General features: G+C 32.9%; 1 protein-coding gene across 1 annotated transcript; it reads right to left on the minus strand.

The window, feature by feature from the left end:
* Window positions 1-14,144: 14,144 nt before the first annotated feature.
* LOC117681393 (uncharacterized) lies at window positions 14,145-16,575 on the minus strand. The gene is made up of 3 exons (XM_034445685.2): window positions 16,439-16,575; window positions 15,893-16,040; window positions 14,145-15,717 (listed from the first exon to the last, which is right to left on the minus strand). The coding sequence occupies exons 1-3, from the start codon at window positions 16,449-16,451 to the stop codon at window positions 15,234-15,236; spliced, it is 645 nt and encodes a 214-aa protein (XP_034301576.2). The 5' UTR covers window positions 16,452-16,575; the 3' UTR covers window positions 14,145-15,233.
* Between the last annotated feature and the right edge of the window lie 210 nt (window positions 16,576-16,785).

The following is a 16,785-nucleotide window of genomic DNA, read 5'->3' on the forward strand; positions in this document are numbered from 1 at the left end:
AATTGAATCATATATCATGTACATATCATATTATTGTTTCTTTGTTCAAGGCATTTAAGATGGTATGTAGGTCATGATCCCAAGTGCTCTTCCTGAAATTATTAAATATCATAAAAACCATTGAGATCCCCACTTTAATCCAAAGATATTATTCCTCCTTAGGTCATGCAGACGCATCAGATCATTATGGCATGTAAGTCATGACCGTAAGGGGTCATCCTGACCCCCTTAGAATCAGAAATTGTTAATTATCTTTAAATTATTGAAGTTTGATGATTCTATCTCTATTTAATCTTTATTATTAAGTCTCCCGAATGAAATCTTGAGACTTATTGTTTTTGTACGGTTCTTAATACATGTATTATTATTCTTCATCTTCTTTTTCTTCTTTCCCGCTCTGAACTTGTTTCTCAGAGATGGCTGAACAGAATTGTACAAATTAAGTCTAGGATATGATAGGCCTGCATATCTAGTTGTGCACCCTGGTTTGATTTTTCTCATTTTGGGTTAGACAACCACTTTTCGGGGGGGGGGGGGGGTCAAAAGTTTGTGGGGTCTAACATTGAACCTTGTATGAAGAATCGTAGACTCTATTGTAAATGGTAACTTGAAAACAGACAAAGATAATAATATAGGGTTTTCATAATCATATTGGCTGTTACTGGCAATATATAGGGTTTATTAGATCTGACCCCTGGGGTTACCCCACCCCCCCCCCCCTCCCAAGGAATTTGAAATTACCATATATCTCAGAAACTGTTATAATCATGACCCCTAAACCATATATATTCATGTTTCTGATGTCAAGGGGCATCAAATGTTATGTAGGTCATGGGCCCTATGGGTGGTCCTGACCCCCTCAAACAGCAAGTCCCTTAATATCTTCAAAAGAGTTGAGATCCCCACCCTTAAACCACATATATTCTTTTTCCTTGTGTCAAGGGGCATCAAACGGTATGTAGGTCATGGGCCCGGGGGTTGGTCATGACCCCCCTTTGAACAGGAAGTGCACGAATATCTCCAAAACGGTTGAGATCCCCACCCCTTAACCATATATATTCTTGATCCTTAAAGGGCATCAAAAGGTATGTACCGGTAGGTAATGGGCCTCAGGGTTAAATTTAAATTTTCAGAACCGTAACGCACATCTATGGAACAGTTCCTATCATATCCCAAGATATGATGTGTCTATCCATTAAATCATAAGAGGAGTTTTAGGATCTATGTTTTTTTTGAAGTGATAAACGTCAATTTTCTGCTACTTTTTGACTCCCTGGATGAAATTTAAATGTTTAAAACCTTACTGCACATCTATAGAACAGTCCCTATCATATCCCAAGATATAATGTGTCTATGCATTAAATCATAAGAGGAGCTCTTGGATCAATGTTTTTTTTTTTAGCGATAAACGTCAATTTTCTGCTACTATTTGACTCCCTGGATGAAATTCAAATTTTTAAAACCTTATTGCACATCTATAGGACAGCCCCAATCATATCCCAAGAGATGACGTAGATACTCCAAAAGTTGTAAGAGGAGTTCTGGGAACCATATTCTTTTTGCACAAAAACGTCATTTTTTGTTGCCCACTGATCCCCTTAATAAAAAAAAAATTCTGGAACCTGATCACTCCTCAATATGACACCCCCAATCATATTCTAGAAGATAATTTGGCTACTGCAAAAAAAAAAATGACGTTTTTGAAACCAGTTTTTTTGGTAAAAAAAACCGTCATTTTTCAGCCAATAAATGACCCCCAGGAGAAAATTGAAAATTCTGAAACCTTATTGCGCATCTATAGGATACCCTCAAACATATTCCAAGAGATGATTTGTCTACTGTTGAAAATGTAGGAGGAGTTCGAGGAAGAAGGTTTTTTGTGAAAAAACGTCATTTTTTACCAATTATTTGACCCCCAGGACTAGCAGAGAATTTTTTGAAACCTTTTTACAAAACAACATGATACCCCAAATCAAACTCCAAGAGTTGAGTTTGCTGGTTTATAAGATGTAAGAGCAGTTTGAGAAAGTAAAACGTGACAGACGGACGGACGGACGGACGGAACAGGGTAACAACAATATACCCGAACTTTCTTTAGAAAGAGCGGGTATAATTAACACTTTACCTTTCGAATTGTACAATGCCTATTTGTTCCGCTTTATTCAGACAAGTTCACACACAAGTTTTTTTTTTTATGAGAAGGTCTGAGGAAATAGTTTAAATTTGTATAACTTGTCACACGTAGATAGATCCCCATACGGTAGATCCATTAAAAAAAGGACCCTGTAACTGGTCAAAACTACATACATATGGGATGTACGGTTACAACTTGGAAATTCCGCAACATTCACGAAAACCCGAACTTTATTTCTTAAACAAAGTGAGCAATCTCGCTAATTTCTCAGTTTTGTGAATAATGAATGTCTTATTCTGGTTACGTTCTTCAAAATTTTATGACGGACGCCTTACTAATCACGTAAACATTAAAGCGTGCCTACAAACAGATGCACGTTTTCATAACTCAGTCATTATTTTCATAAGTTGAAAAATAAATTCAAAGATTGATTTTTATTTACTCATTGGGTTGACTATTTTTTGATTGAGAAAATTTCACCAACAATTAGTAAAAAATACATGTATAGGAGACTTGTCGTGAGTTAACAGCGATGAAGAATGAATATAGAACAAGTAATATATCTAAACAATCATCATCACAAATTTGAATTACAACATTTGTTTATGGGAGTGCATGAGACATACATGTAAACTTAAAACGTTATTTTATTGTTTGAACAAGGAAGGAAACATAAGGCCTAAATATAACATAACGAGAGCAATATAATAACTAGATGCTGTCATTAGACAGTAATACCCGCACCATGTGTTTGCCCCTGAATAACACTGTTTTGTACCAGTTTAATCAAAAATGAAGGCTACATGCAAGCTCCGGTAATACATGTACAATTAAAATTTATAATTTTCATAACTGAAGAATGAGATCCCTTCCCATATGATAATACACATCGTGACATGAGCAGCACTTTATGTGCAATTTGGGGTAGAACTGTTTGCAGTAAATTTTCAGTTAATCAATAATCTTAACATTTTATGTCATAGAAAGTATAATGGTCTATATAATAATTACAAACAAAATTAAAAATTAAATTATGCCCCCTCCCCGTGGCGGTTGCCGGTTTTAGATTTGCTTCTGTATGCCTACATGAACATCATCGTGTGCACAGATTTAGAGAAGGGGTGGGAGTGAGGGGTCCAGACCCCCCCCCCCCTCCCAATGAAAATTCATTTAATCAATTGTAAAATTACCAAAAATACACCTTGGACCCCAATGCTCTTACAGACATGTAAACGCTCTAACCCATTGCGCTTCAATATGTAAGGTAAAATTATTTGGGGGTAAATATTTAATCAATATTTAATATACTTTATTGTTTATCTCAATAGGAAGTATACATGTACATCACAATATGCAGGTGTCCTGCACCACCTTAAAGCTGTTATTTACCTAATAAAATAGTGCAAGTGGATTTGAAGAATAGGTCATAAAAATACATGCATGTTACAAATGAATGATCTTTGTCTGAAGTTACATACATAACACAGGTCTGAATGTCTCATTAGCGGGTACTAGTTTTACCCAGCTCTTCGATTAGATTGGTTCACGTGTATACGTATACATATATGGGTGTTGCTAAAACGCGGAACGGAAAACGGAACGGAAAGCCGAACTGAAGGGAAAACGGAAAATCTTATCTAATGTTATTTACCTCATATATTTGTTAATCATTCTAAAACGATATACTTTATGTACCTTTTTATTGTTTTTTTTTTGTTGAAAGATTAGCAATATTAGATTATTTATTCAAGAATATTTATTTCCTTAAAATTAACAGTACATGCATTGACTACTATATCCTGTCCCAAAATATCCTCGATTCACTTTTTGCTGTATATTTATATATACCTCAGGGTTCAAGCGATTCTCTTTTTAGAAGCATTAAACATTCTCATTATTCTTTCTTTAAAACGTCCTCTCTAGCTTATCAGCTGGTATAAATACTCGGCTAAAAATAAAGAAGTCTACGGGGTTTTGCATTTCAACAGACCCGGATGATAGTGTTGAAAAATTGTGCAAGGTCTTCTGAGTGACTTCCAAATGGAGAAAAGATGTCAACATTTTCCATTATAAATCGTCCAAATGTGCTGCATGAATATTTTTGGATCGACAGACTATAGTCCCGATATATAATCGGAAAATCAAACCAGGCAACGTCTAGAGCTCTCTATTCGGATCATATATATATAGCTGCTGGAATAAACAACTGCTTAGTAATGCAAACGTAAAAAAAAATGCATTGCTAAAAATACTAGTTTCACAAATTACTAGATTCACAAATTACCGGGTATTTTAATGTTTACTGTATTTTAATGTTTAATGTCGTCAGTCCTACGGTTTTTTTCTTCCATCTCAATAATACTGTATCGTCTGTATGATAAAAGATCGTCTAGAACACCGAAAATTCAATTTTTATGTAAGTATATACATGTACATCATATTTGAAATATAAAAATACTCAAAACACGCATAACACGCTTTCACTAACTGCGTACGTTACGCTGATATGCCAGCAATACCATATAAGAAAAATAAGTAAAAAGTTATAGCTAATTTGCTCGTTTAATCATGTTAATGTTTCACAATTCGTATACATTTGATTTTTCCGTTTCGTACTCTACTAAAGCCGAATGAATACAATGCTATAATTGATAGACATTCATATGAATATTAATAAGATAGCAACATGTTGATAATCATTCATTAGATATAAATAAAAGATACAAAGTAAATCGTTTCTGGCCAGTCTATACCCTTTTTAAGCGATAAACGTGATGATATTTTCCATTCCGTTCCGCTTTCCGTTCCGTTTTCCGTTCCGCGTTTTAGCAACACCCATACATACATGTCTGTGTTTTCCGTATGCAGAAAAGGATTAGTTAAGTTCAGCTAAAGAAATTCATTATTGTGTTTTAATTGGATTATCATTATGATGTTGACCAATTTAGGTAAGCATAATACATGTAGTAGCAGTAGCACAATATAATGAGATGCCAGCATTCATAAATAAGTTCTACTTTCACTTTCTAAATGTGATCTCCCTTTGACAGCATACTGTATCATCATCTTTTAATATTTAAATAAGCTTATCATCGTTACCTATCCTATTGCATTTGTAAAGTTTCTGTCATTTTAGTCGCAAAAGTTATTTTTTTCATTTGTCAGACTTGCACTATTGAGTTGACCCCATGTTGACCCTGTATAAACAATTTCTTATTAAATTTGTGTATTACATGTAAGTAGGTGTAAACACTTATCATTTTTTTATGAGTTATAATAGGAAGGAAGGAGTATTTCTTTCTTAATGTATTATAATGCATCAAAATATCTTCTAATGTCATTATGATGCATCAATTAAATGGTGTAAAGTACATTAATGACCCCCAGGTGTTGTCTTTAACCCCCCCCCCCCCCCCGCCGCCTTTATGAAATAGGAAATGATATACTACACTGTATATTTTGTTAACTTCTGAGATCTGAGATCCTCATCCCTAAACCTATTATAATTTATTTTTGCTCTTTGTGTCATTGCGCGTAAATCTATATATAGATTATGCCCCCTTGGAGACACCCTGACATTTTAGAACTAGAAATAATAATGTATTTTATCTTATTCATATGTTAAACAGAAGTGTTTGATCCATGTGGGTAATTCCTAGCCTAATGATGTCACTGCTTTGTTTAGGAGACTTTACAATTGCCCCAAATAGGCAAATACACATGGCAGTGATGCATATAACATTTTGTTTATAAATCTTAAAAATTGAATTAAGCAATTTCCAAAATGTTAATATGAATCACGAGAGAAAAAGCAATCAAGAAATGATTTAAAATTTGCTACTGTACACATGTAAGAATGTATTATAATCGAATCCTTATAACCAGGTTAGATTGGGGGGGGGGGGGGGGTGAATGTCGAGTATATAAACATTTCTAATTTGAATCATTTATTGTTATTAATATTAACTTGTCAATGAATACTACTTATTGATCCCAAGGTAGAAATATGACCTCTGATCATATCTCAATAGATCATTTGTCAATTATGCAAGATGTTATGTAATTTTTTTTAAGAATAACATTTTTTACCAGTATATAAAAGTTTTTAGACACCCAAATTATATTTTGATTTTAATAGATCATTCGACAAGGGAGGGGGGGGGGGGAGAACAATTTATATTTGAGTGTGTTTGGGAGTGGGGGTTCCAAGGCATATATTTATTCATATAATTCATATAATTATTTAAATTTTTTAATGTAATTTAAAATAAGACTAAGCCATACTACAGTCATGAACATGAATAGTATAGAACAAAACACAAACTAATACATGTACATGTATATATACATAGGAAGTATTACAAAACAGATGATTGATCTATATCTGGGTTCTTAAATTGAATCATATATCATGTACATATTATATTGTTTCTTTGTTCAATGCATTTAAGATGGTATGTGGGTCATGATCCCAAGTGCTCTTCCTGAAATTATTAAATATCATAAAAACCATTGAGATCCCCACCTTAATCCAAAGATATTATTCCTCCTTAGTCATGCAGGCGCATCAGATCATTATGGCATGTAAGTCATGACCCTAACGGGTCATCCTGACCCCCTTAGAATCAGAAATTGTCAATTATCTTATTGATGTTTGATGATCCTATCTCTATTCAATCTTTATTTTATTATTAAGTCTCCCAAATGAAATTTGGAGACTTATTGTATTTGTATGGTTCTTATTACATGTATTCTTCTTCTTCTTTTTCTTCTTTCCCGCTCTGAACTTGTTTCTCAGAAATGGCTGAACAGAATTGTACAAAACTCTAGGATATGATAGGCCTGCATATCTAGTTGTGCACCATGGTTTGATTTTTCTCATTTTGGGTTAGACAACCACTTTTCGGGGGGGGGGGGGTCAAAAGTTTGTGGGGTCTAACATTGAACCTTGTAGGAAGAATCGTAGACTCTATTGTAAATGGTAACTTGAAAACGGACAAAGATAATAATAGGGTTTTCATAAGCATATTGGCTGTTACTGGCAATATATAGGGTTTATTAGATCTGACCCCTGGGGTTACCCCACCCCCCCCCCCCCAGGAATTTGAAATTACCATATATCTCAGAAACTGTTATAATCATGACCCCTAAACCATATATATTCATGTTTCTGATGTCAAGGGGCATCAAATGTTATGTAGGTCATGGGCCCTGTGGGTGGTCCTGACCCCCTCAAACAGCAAGTCCCTTGATATCTTCAAAACAGTTGAGATCCCCACCCTTAAACCATATATATTCTTGTTCCTTGTGTCAAGGGGCATCAAACGGTATGTAGGTCATGGACCCCGGGGATGGCCATGACCCCCCTTGAACAGGAAGTGCACGAATATCTCCAAAACGGTTGAGATTCCTACCCCTTAACCATATATATTCTTGATCCTTAAAGGGCATCAAAATGTATGTACCGGTAGGTAATGGGGCTCAGGGTTAAATTTAAATTTTCAAAACCGTAACGCACATCTATGGAACAGCTCCTATCATATCCCAAGATATGATGTGTCTATCCATTAAATCATAAGAGGAGTTTTAGGATCTATGTTTTTTTGAAGTGATAAACGTCAATTTTCTGCTACTTTTTGACTCCCTGGATGAAATTTAAATGTTTAAAACCTTACTGCACATCTATAGAACAGTCCCTATCATATCCCAAGATATGATGTGTCTATGCATTAAATCATAAGAGGAGTTCTGGGATCTATGGTTTTTTTTTAGTGATAAACGTCAATTTTCTGCTACTATTTGACTCCCTGGATGAAATTTAGATTTTTAAAATTTTATTGCACATCTATAGGACAGCCCCAATTATATCCCAAGAGATGACGTAGCTACCCCAAAAGTTGTAAGAGGAGTTATGGGAACCATACTTTTTTTTGCAAAAAAACGTCACTTTTTGTTGCCCACTGATCCCCTAAATAAAAAAAATAATTCTGGAACCTGATCACACATCAATATGACACCCCCAATCATATTCTAGAAGATCATTTGGCTACTGCAAAAAGAAAATGACGTTTTTGAAACCATTTTATTTTTGTAAAAAAAAACGTCATTTCTTAGCAATTAATTGACCCCCAGGACAAAATTGAAAATTCCGAAACCTTCTTGCGCATCTATAGGATACCCTCAAACATATTCCAAAAGATGATTTGTCTACTGTTGAAAATGTAGGAGGAGTTCGAGGAAGAAGGTTTTTTGTGAAAAAACGTCATTTTTTACCAATTATTTGACCCCCAGGACTAGCAGAGAATTTTTGAAACCTTTTTACAAAACAACATGATACCCCAAATCAAACTCCAAGAATTGAGTTTGCTGGTTTATAAGATGTAAGAGCAGTTTGAGAAAGTAAAACCTGACAGACGGACGGACGGACGGACAGACGGACGGACGGACGGAACAGAGTAACAACAATATACCCGAACTTTCTTTAGAAAGTGCGGTTATAATTAATAAAATTACGTATACAATTATCTATGTTGGTGTAACCAAAAACACACATAAAAAATTAAAAAAAAATTAATTGAAAAAAGTGATAAAGGTTTTAAAACAAAGTAAATTAAGTAATGTAAATCAAAGTATAAGCAAACTAAAAATATATGCAAAGAGAAGGAAACAACAGGCGATAAAATCCTGAAACCAAGCAGAAAAGCAGAAACTAATATATACAAACGTTGAACATTTTAAAAAATGAATAACTAAATGTTATCTACATGTAGAGCAAAAACACACTTGAGTTTTATTGCGATGCATTTACAAAGTATCAAAGAACTAAATGTAACAATTACTCAACTTTATTTAAAAAAAATGGAAGGTGTTTAAAACAATGAGGTAAAATACTTGGCCGTGAATTCAAAATGATGCTGAAAACATATATGGAAAAATTCATTTAAGCATTAAGCAGGATGATTTAAGTCAAAATTGTCCCAAATTCAATCGTAAATATTTGACGTTTTCCTTTAAAAAGACCGGTTATAACATACAATTAAAGTAAAAGTAAAAGTTACTTTGTTATTGTGTGTTACGTACATGGACAACTCTCTTTTCTCACAGAGAAAAATTATCGTCTCAAACTTTGTATACATTTGGAATCTGATTGTCTTGTTTTGTCCATGGAAGTAATTATCATTAACTTGAGAACAAATAATTCCTCGTTTGTCGATAAAGTTGTTCAATTATCAATTGAAGTTTTGGTGTAACCTTGGTCTACCCTAAATATGTTTGTTGCGTGCTCAGATTTGATTGATATTTTGTTCCTATTTTTAACATTAATTGTAACATTAAATATGAAAAGACAAATAAAAGATTTTGTGTTTTTCTTTAAAAGAAATTTCATTTTGCTGCTTTAAGTACACATTTGTGGTATTAAATGGTTTTGCAATTCATTGTTTGAATTTATAAAAAATGTATGCCATTGTTAATATGAAACACGTGATAGCAATAGATAGCATTTAAAAAACATTCAAGTTAATAAAATGTGCATTTCATCAATTTTTGTCAAACACCAAACTCATCTTCAGAGTTTGTTTCTGTTTTAAAAAAATCGTTTGTTATTATCTAATCTATTGATAAGTATGCACCAAAAATCTACATTTTCCTGTGTTTTGATCGCTAAAAGTTTTTGTCTTAAAAATTCATTCAGAAGCGCTATTCTGACAATGTATTACATCAGACTTAACTTTAAGCTTCCAGTTAGAATATATAATTCAGTGTCATTTAGTAACAGAAAAATCTGTGTAAATAACAGTAATTTGTAATATCTCCAGAAGTAACTGATTAGAATAACAAATGCTAACAATTAATATTCCATATTACGTTCAACTAAGGTAGGTTTAAGGGGATGTGGACAAAAATTGCGAGGTCCGATTTCTTTCAAATTGTACACTTGTGCAGGTTTTATTTCTAAAATCTAAATATAAAATTCATCAAAAAAGAAGAATTCATTTATAACAGATCTTTAAGTTTGAACCGAACATATTTAATCTTTATATAATATTCATAGACTACAATTGTATATTTTAGGAATAAGGAAAGCTCTTTGAGTATCGTCGGAGAGTGGTCAAATCCAATAAAGCCCTAAGGGCTTTCTGATAGATTTGATCTCGACCCGACCGAAATTATCTCCTCATAATATTAAAATAAAGAATCCTTATTACTTATTATAAATATATAATTTTTAGTAATTGTATTATTAAATACTGGTATTTGAATATTGGCATATGTATGTGGTTTTTATTTCTTTGAATTATCAAACTCCGCTTTTGCCCCGACAATACGTCATTAGAATTAATTGGAATGTACATTACAAAGTCATTTCGTAATGTTTTATCACAGACAAAGACAATGGAAAATGTAAATAAAAATTTTCATCTTCCATTCAGTTGTAATATGGTATGCTTTTAACTGGATGCACGAATATTTTCATCTTTATTAATGTATTAACTTTAGAAGTGATGCGAAATTTTATTATAATACGTGTATATTCAAACAAATTTTGAAAGGCTTCTTAATAGTGGAGTATAGGGGCACAAAAGTAGCGGGCGTTGTGCTCAGCAAAATGACATAAACCCGCGTTAGCGAGTTATGCAATCATTTCTGAAATTATTGTTTCATTAACATCCAATTTAAAACACCATATAAAACATTTTTCTATTCAATGTCTTTTATAAATTATCGTATTTATCGTATGTCATATAAAAGGAACAGTACCGGTATATGCCTCCAAAGTTCACCAATGATGGCAGTAAACGGAAGATTTATTATGCATATGAAGCTTAAGTGCTGAAAAAAATCATCAACACATTTCCTTTCTTGTAATTTTGACGTTGATAATGGCCTAGGTACAAACAGGAAGAGCTATCTTAAAAAAAGGATGTGCTCATTCTATTTAATTTTCACTGAAATACTCTTTGTGTATTAACAAGCTGTGCCATGTGTTAAGGTCGTATAAATAAGTATTAGATAACTTTAGTTTTTACATTATATCAATTAAGTGAATAAATTACGCGTTCTAGAATCCCAATAATTTACTTTTGAACTATCATATGGTTATATATACATTCCAGCACAGTTCACATATTTCTCACATCCGGATATAAGTATCCCCTTGCCTGTCAGTTTCTATTGTGACATTTCAGACGCCATACTGTATTTATATTGCTTTGATCGAGTTGGTGTGACGTTATTAAATCTTTGATGTGATAGATACAACCAAGGGGCACTTTGAATTCTCAAAGTTGAAACCTTTAATTGTTGTCACAGACATTCGTAGAGCGCGAAGGCAAAGACCTATATATTAAATCATTGATGTGATAGATACAACCAAGGGGCACTTTGAATTCTCAAAGTTGAAACCTTTAATTGTTGTCACAGACATTCGTAGAGCGCGAAGACAAAGACCTATATATTCATCTTCTAACGGTAGGAGTGGAACGTTTTTTAAAACGTCATACAGGTTTTTTGCGACACGAATGCTTGTCACATAACCCGTCCCAGAGCAGAATCCTGGAAAATACTTTTTCGGATACATTTTGTATGATATGTACCATTTTGAGCCCCTCTGTTGATTGGGCTTTTCCTTACTCCAGCAATATCCTCCTTCGGATTCCTGCAACTGGCTCTTGTGTTGGCTGAGTGTGGCTTATAAAGCCTCTGTATTCACAGATACATCGTCATCCGTTTTCATTAGGAACTCAGCGTGGCCACAATAGTCACTGGCCCATTTTAAAGCCGTTACAGTTTTTAAAGTGAGATTCCTATAGGAATTCAAGACATTTTGTTGAATGATGTCATTGTTGATCAAATTTTCTGTCTCCAGAGCCGTTTGCAGACTATTATTTGGTGAAGTTCCTAACACAAAAGCATACCTGATTGTGTCAGTGTTTCGCTTTGATGCACTAAGCCAAGTCTGTCTCAAAGCCTCCCTTTGACGAAAATTCTCATGTTTAGTGAATATTATAATAATGATGCAAATTGAGCGCGTTCTATTCCTCGTGTCACAAATGTTTGCACTATTCAGAACATATTGATATCTATGAACAAAACACGAATGGCATGAAATTGGCTGGCTAGCAGATGAGGTAGTATCTAAAAAATCCTTGATATTAATCATGGCGAATACACTTTTTCTAAGTCTTTTGAAAGAAATTGACACATTTGATAAATGGTGATATTGATTCCATACATTCCAAAGCACAACAAGAAGCAAAATCACGATGAAAGATATTTGTTTTCGAACAGTACAGAGTCTTCTTAGTGTTTTAAAAATCACCACCATTTTGTGCTAGCTGCCCATCCACGTGTACACACCGCTGTTCAATGATCCCCATTAAATTTCAAAAACCCTTATACCGGTATCCGAGCGAACAAAAGATATTTACAACCTGGTCTTGTGTCGGTATCTCGACTAAAGCTGAAATGAGGTAGCTTGTTCAGCTGAAATCCTAACGGTAACGTCTCAAAATCTGGATAAATAGAGTTAGAATTACGTAACCAGGAAGTGAAGTAAATACAGTGTGGCCTAAAAAACTCCGACATATTTATATCATCGCGAATGTTGACCGGTCTTATGAATATTTTCCTTTTTGATTTCGTTTTCAAAAGACAATAGTACACTTAATGATGCTAAAAATCTTATTTATTAAATATGGAAATGAATTGCCATTGAATTTTACAGTCATTACCATATACAAACTTTGAAAAGCAACAACGGGACAATATGGAAAAAAAACCCCTTAAAACTTTACAATTACCAAAAAGACATTTCATTTATCACACAGTAAATCAAATTTCATGTATATATATATAATATATAGAACGAAAAGCAGAACAAAACAGTCAGATATATACAAGAATGATGCGGATTTAAAAAAAAATATTTCTTGAATTTACTTTCATTTGAAATGACTTTCATGATCATCTTGTTCGCTGAAACGAATTTTAACAATTCTCTGAAATCCAAGATATGAGAAATTAAAAAAAAAATCATATTATTCGTAGATGTATAACTTAAATTATCTCTGTTTCTAATCCTTCTTTTTGTGTCTTATTTGGAGTTCGGCATTTTAATGATTTTATACATAAACATTTTATAAACTAAGCTACATTATTCTTGAGCAGTAGTTCAGTAAATGAACAGTAAACATAAACAATAAAACATAGGGTGGTTCATACGTTGGTTTACCTAGGCCTCATCATTATATGTGAAAATAAAAAGCGTTGGTATGGTTACAGGGTAGAAAACAATAAAAAATGAACATTATGAAGTATATTTGATAAAAATCCGAAAAACTGATGCATCTACGAAATTACATTCCCAAGAATAAGCAAAACCCCCGAAAATTGGTCCCCACGAATTTAAATTATTCCACATTACTCTTGATTAATTTGCTGAAGAAGGAAACGCATGTCATTGTCATTTTAACAAAAAAATTAAATTAAATCCGAAATAGGGCATAAAAATGTCGTTCCTGTGGGCTCTTCAACAGAAATGATACCTGTTATTGATGATTTTGAAAATTTTTGGTTCATATGAAGTTACTGATGGGATATAGGTGGACTATATTACAAATCAATTTTTCTAATACATATTGATATATACAAATCGATAAAATTATATTATCAGACAAAACAAAAATCCTTGCAATTATGAAATATTTCTACTCAGAATGAAATCATTGATTGTATAATATACATGACCACGCATATTTTCTGTTAATAATAAGGAATATTTTGATATAAAAGAGTCATAATCAGTGATTATCAAAACAATAAACCTCTTCTTTCAGTCACGATGCTTATAATGCATTTACATTCTGTAGTATAATATTAATTATTTCTAAAGTTATATAAAATAACAGCGAATTTAAGACTTCAATGCATATTTAATAACAAGATGACCGTATATCGTACCGCCTTTAAATGATGAAATAACTTGAATAAAAGTTCTTTATCTGTGGCTTGGAATTTTAATATTAGACCCAAAGGTTCATGACTTTAAAAAAAAATGAAGATAATATTACCGTCCTTGCACTATTTAAGCATTGAATTGTTATTTTTTCAAAGATGTGGCATCATAACTGCAATGGTGTTTGCAAACAATGTGAATAACGCTTGTTATAAAAATATGTTTGCACACACTATTGCAGTTATGAGACCACAATGATATTAACTTTTTTTTCATTTTTAATCCGTTTCCGCAATTGTAATATATTTTTCCATAATATCTGCCGTATTCTATGAGTAATACAACGGAACATCCACTGAAACAGCCGAATTACTAGTATGCTGAAAAAAAGCGCACAACGCAGATTTTCCTATTGTGTCATTTTGATATTCGATGAATATAAACGTTGGTATAAAAAAAACCTGATAATGGAATTCATTTAACTAGTAAAAATATTTAAATCAATGAAATGTTCACCAGCGTAAGTAAACTATCAGATCGATTGTGATCCGGTTTGAAATCGCGAGAAGAGTCATCTTCTTCGAGAAATACTGAGGGAAAACTGTATTTTTACGCATCAAATTTGGTGATTGGCTCTTCTGTGTTATGCGTAAATATCACTCAAATCAACTAACGCAATTTAATTGGGGAAAGAAAGTGAATGTAAATATATAAGTGTGGTAAATGTTATCGATTAGTTGTGTAAAGTACTTATAATTTGTATAATATAAATTTATATAAACACAGTTCTTAATGGCGTTTATTTCCTCTTCATGGCCTTTTGAAAAACAAAATTCTAATATGATGACAAAACCAGCAAAATAAAATGATTTTTTAAATTTTTTGGAAGAGCTATAGTCTGTACCAAAACATTTATGCCGCATATTTTCTTAAATAATATTTATGATATCTCTAGGTTCAAAGGATATCCATTCAACAGTGTGAAAAATCTGTTTTCGTTCCTATGAATTTTTTCGAGTAAAAATGATAATATATCTTGGATACTTTCCTTTCATCGATTTCAATTGCACTTTTTTCACAGGTATGTGTATTTTTATTAAAAATCGAAATGTGCTGCATAAATATCTTGGGACAGACTATACGCTATTCTCCATCTTCGGGCGTGGAAACTTCGGCATAAACGTCCCCTTCTTCTGTATAGATGCTTCCAAGATGACCTGATTTACACACAGTGGCATAAACATTGTCCGTTACCTCACCAATGAATGTGTTGGGTTTGTTCTCTGCTGTCTTAATGGACACGGTAGTAACGTTGTTTGAATCATGTGACTCCTCCCGCGGCTTCTCGGTATCAACTGTTTCTTTTTTTACACTCTGTTCTCCGTTGATTCTCCCAGACTCTGACATGTTCTTTTTAATGTTTATTTGTTCATAACTGGCATCATTGTTTGCCATGCTGTAGATATATTCATCAAATGAAGATGATATCTCTTGTACGCGATGAACGTCATCTTGAAATTTGTGTGCGTCGTCGTTGTAATATGTACGATTCTGATATTCTTCAAGCGTGGTCCCATCAGTCATGGTACAATGCTTTGTCTTAGCCCTTGTCGTTAGATCCCTTTTTCTGTGTTTAAAAAAGAAAACATCATTGAACGCTATGGTACAGTCAATCTATGACCCATGGATATTATATTTTAGCATTAAATCTTAAGTATTTCCGTAATTTTTAAAAATCCTGATCAAAATAAAAATAAGCGTATATAATCTTCCTCTACCTTTTCTTTGCTACAGTAACCTACCTTTTGAGTAAAATCAGAATTAGAGCTAGCAGAAGCAGAAGTCCAGCAACCAGCCCCATTTTCATCGGAAATAAAGTAGATCCATCATTTTGCTCCGATTTATTTGGCAACTGAATGTTGTCCCCGCATTCCAATTGTAACGAAGTTCCTGATTATCAATTTGATATCAAACAGAATGCTTTGAAAATCACTGGGAGTTACATTTCTTAAAGTGTACAACAATTATAGTATTAGCGTAATTAATAGCATATTTGCTTCATTACTTCCATTTTAAAATAACAATAAAAATGAATTTTTTTCATCATTGAAAAAAATAATACAGTATTTTAACTGATCGAAAAAAAACACCTGTATTACTATTTGCAGTTGTAACTTTCATTCAGAGGCAGGAACAAATAAAAACTGTTTAGTAAAGAGATCATAACATGTTCTAGCTAAGAATATCTTGAGGAAGCTATATAGTTTATATAAATGATTTCAACACCGAAGGAGCTTTAAAAAGGAAATATCAGTTTCCTCAATAATCGGTGATCCTGCTAGACATACCTTTAAATTCCATCCACAGCTTTCTTTGTTTAGTTTCTGTTATTTGAATATCCAGATAGAACCCGTCAACACCTACTAAACATGACAGGTCTTCGTCGTATATAAACGATCCACTGGTAAGCAACTCTTAATGAAAATGAAAAGTGTAAAATTCACACTTTAAAGTTTAAACTTCACACTTTAATCTGTAAAATTTACACTTTAATCTGTAAGTTTTACACTTTAATCTGTAAAATTCACACTTTAATCTGTAAATTTTACACTTTAATCTGTAAAATTCACACTTTCATCTGTTAAATTCACACTTTAAAGTGTAAAATTCACACTTTAAAGTGTAAAATTCACAC

Source organism: Magallana gigas, chromosome 2, assembly GCF_963853765.1.
Source record: "Magallana gigas chromosome 2, xbMagGiga1.1, whole genome shotgun sequence".
Taxonomy (NCBI): domain Eukaryota; kingdom Metazoa; phylum Mollusca; class Bivalvia; order Ostreida; family Ostreidae; genus Magallana; species Magallana gigas.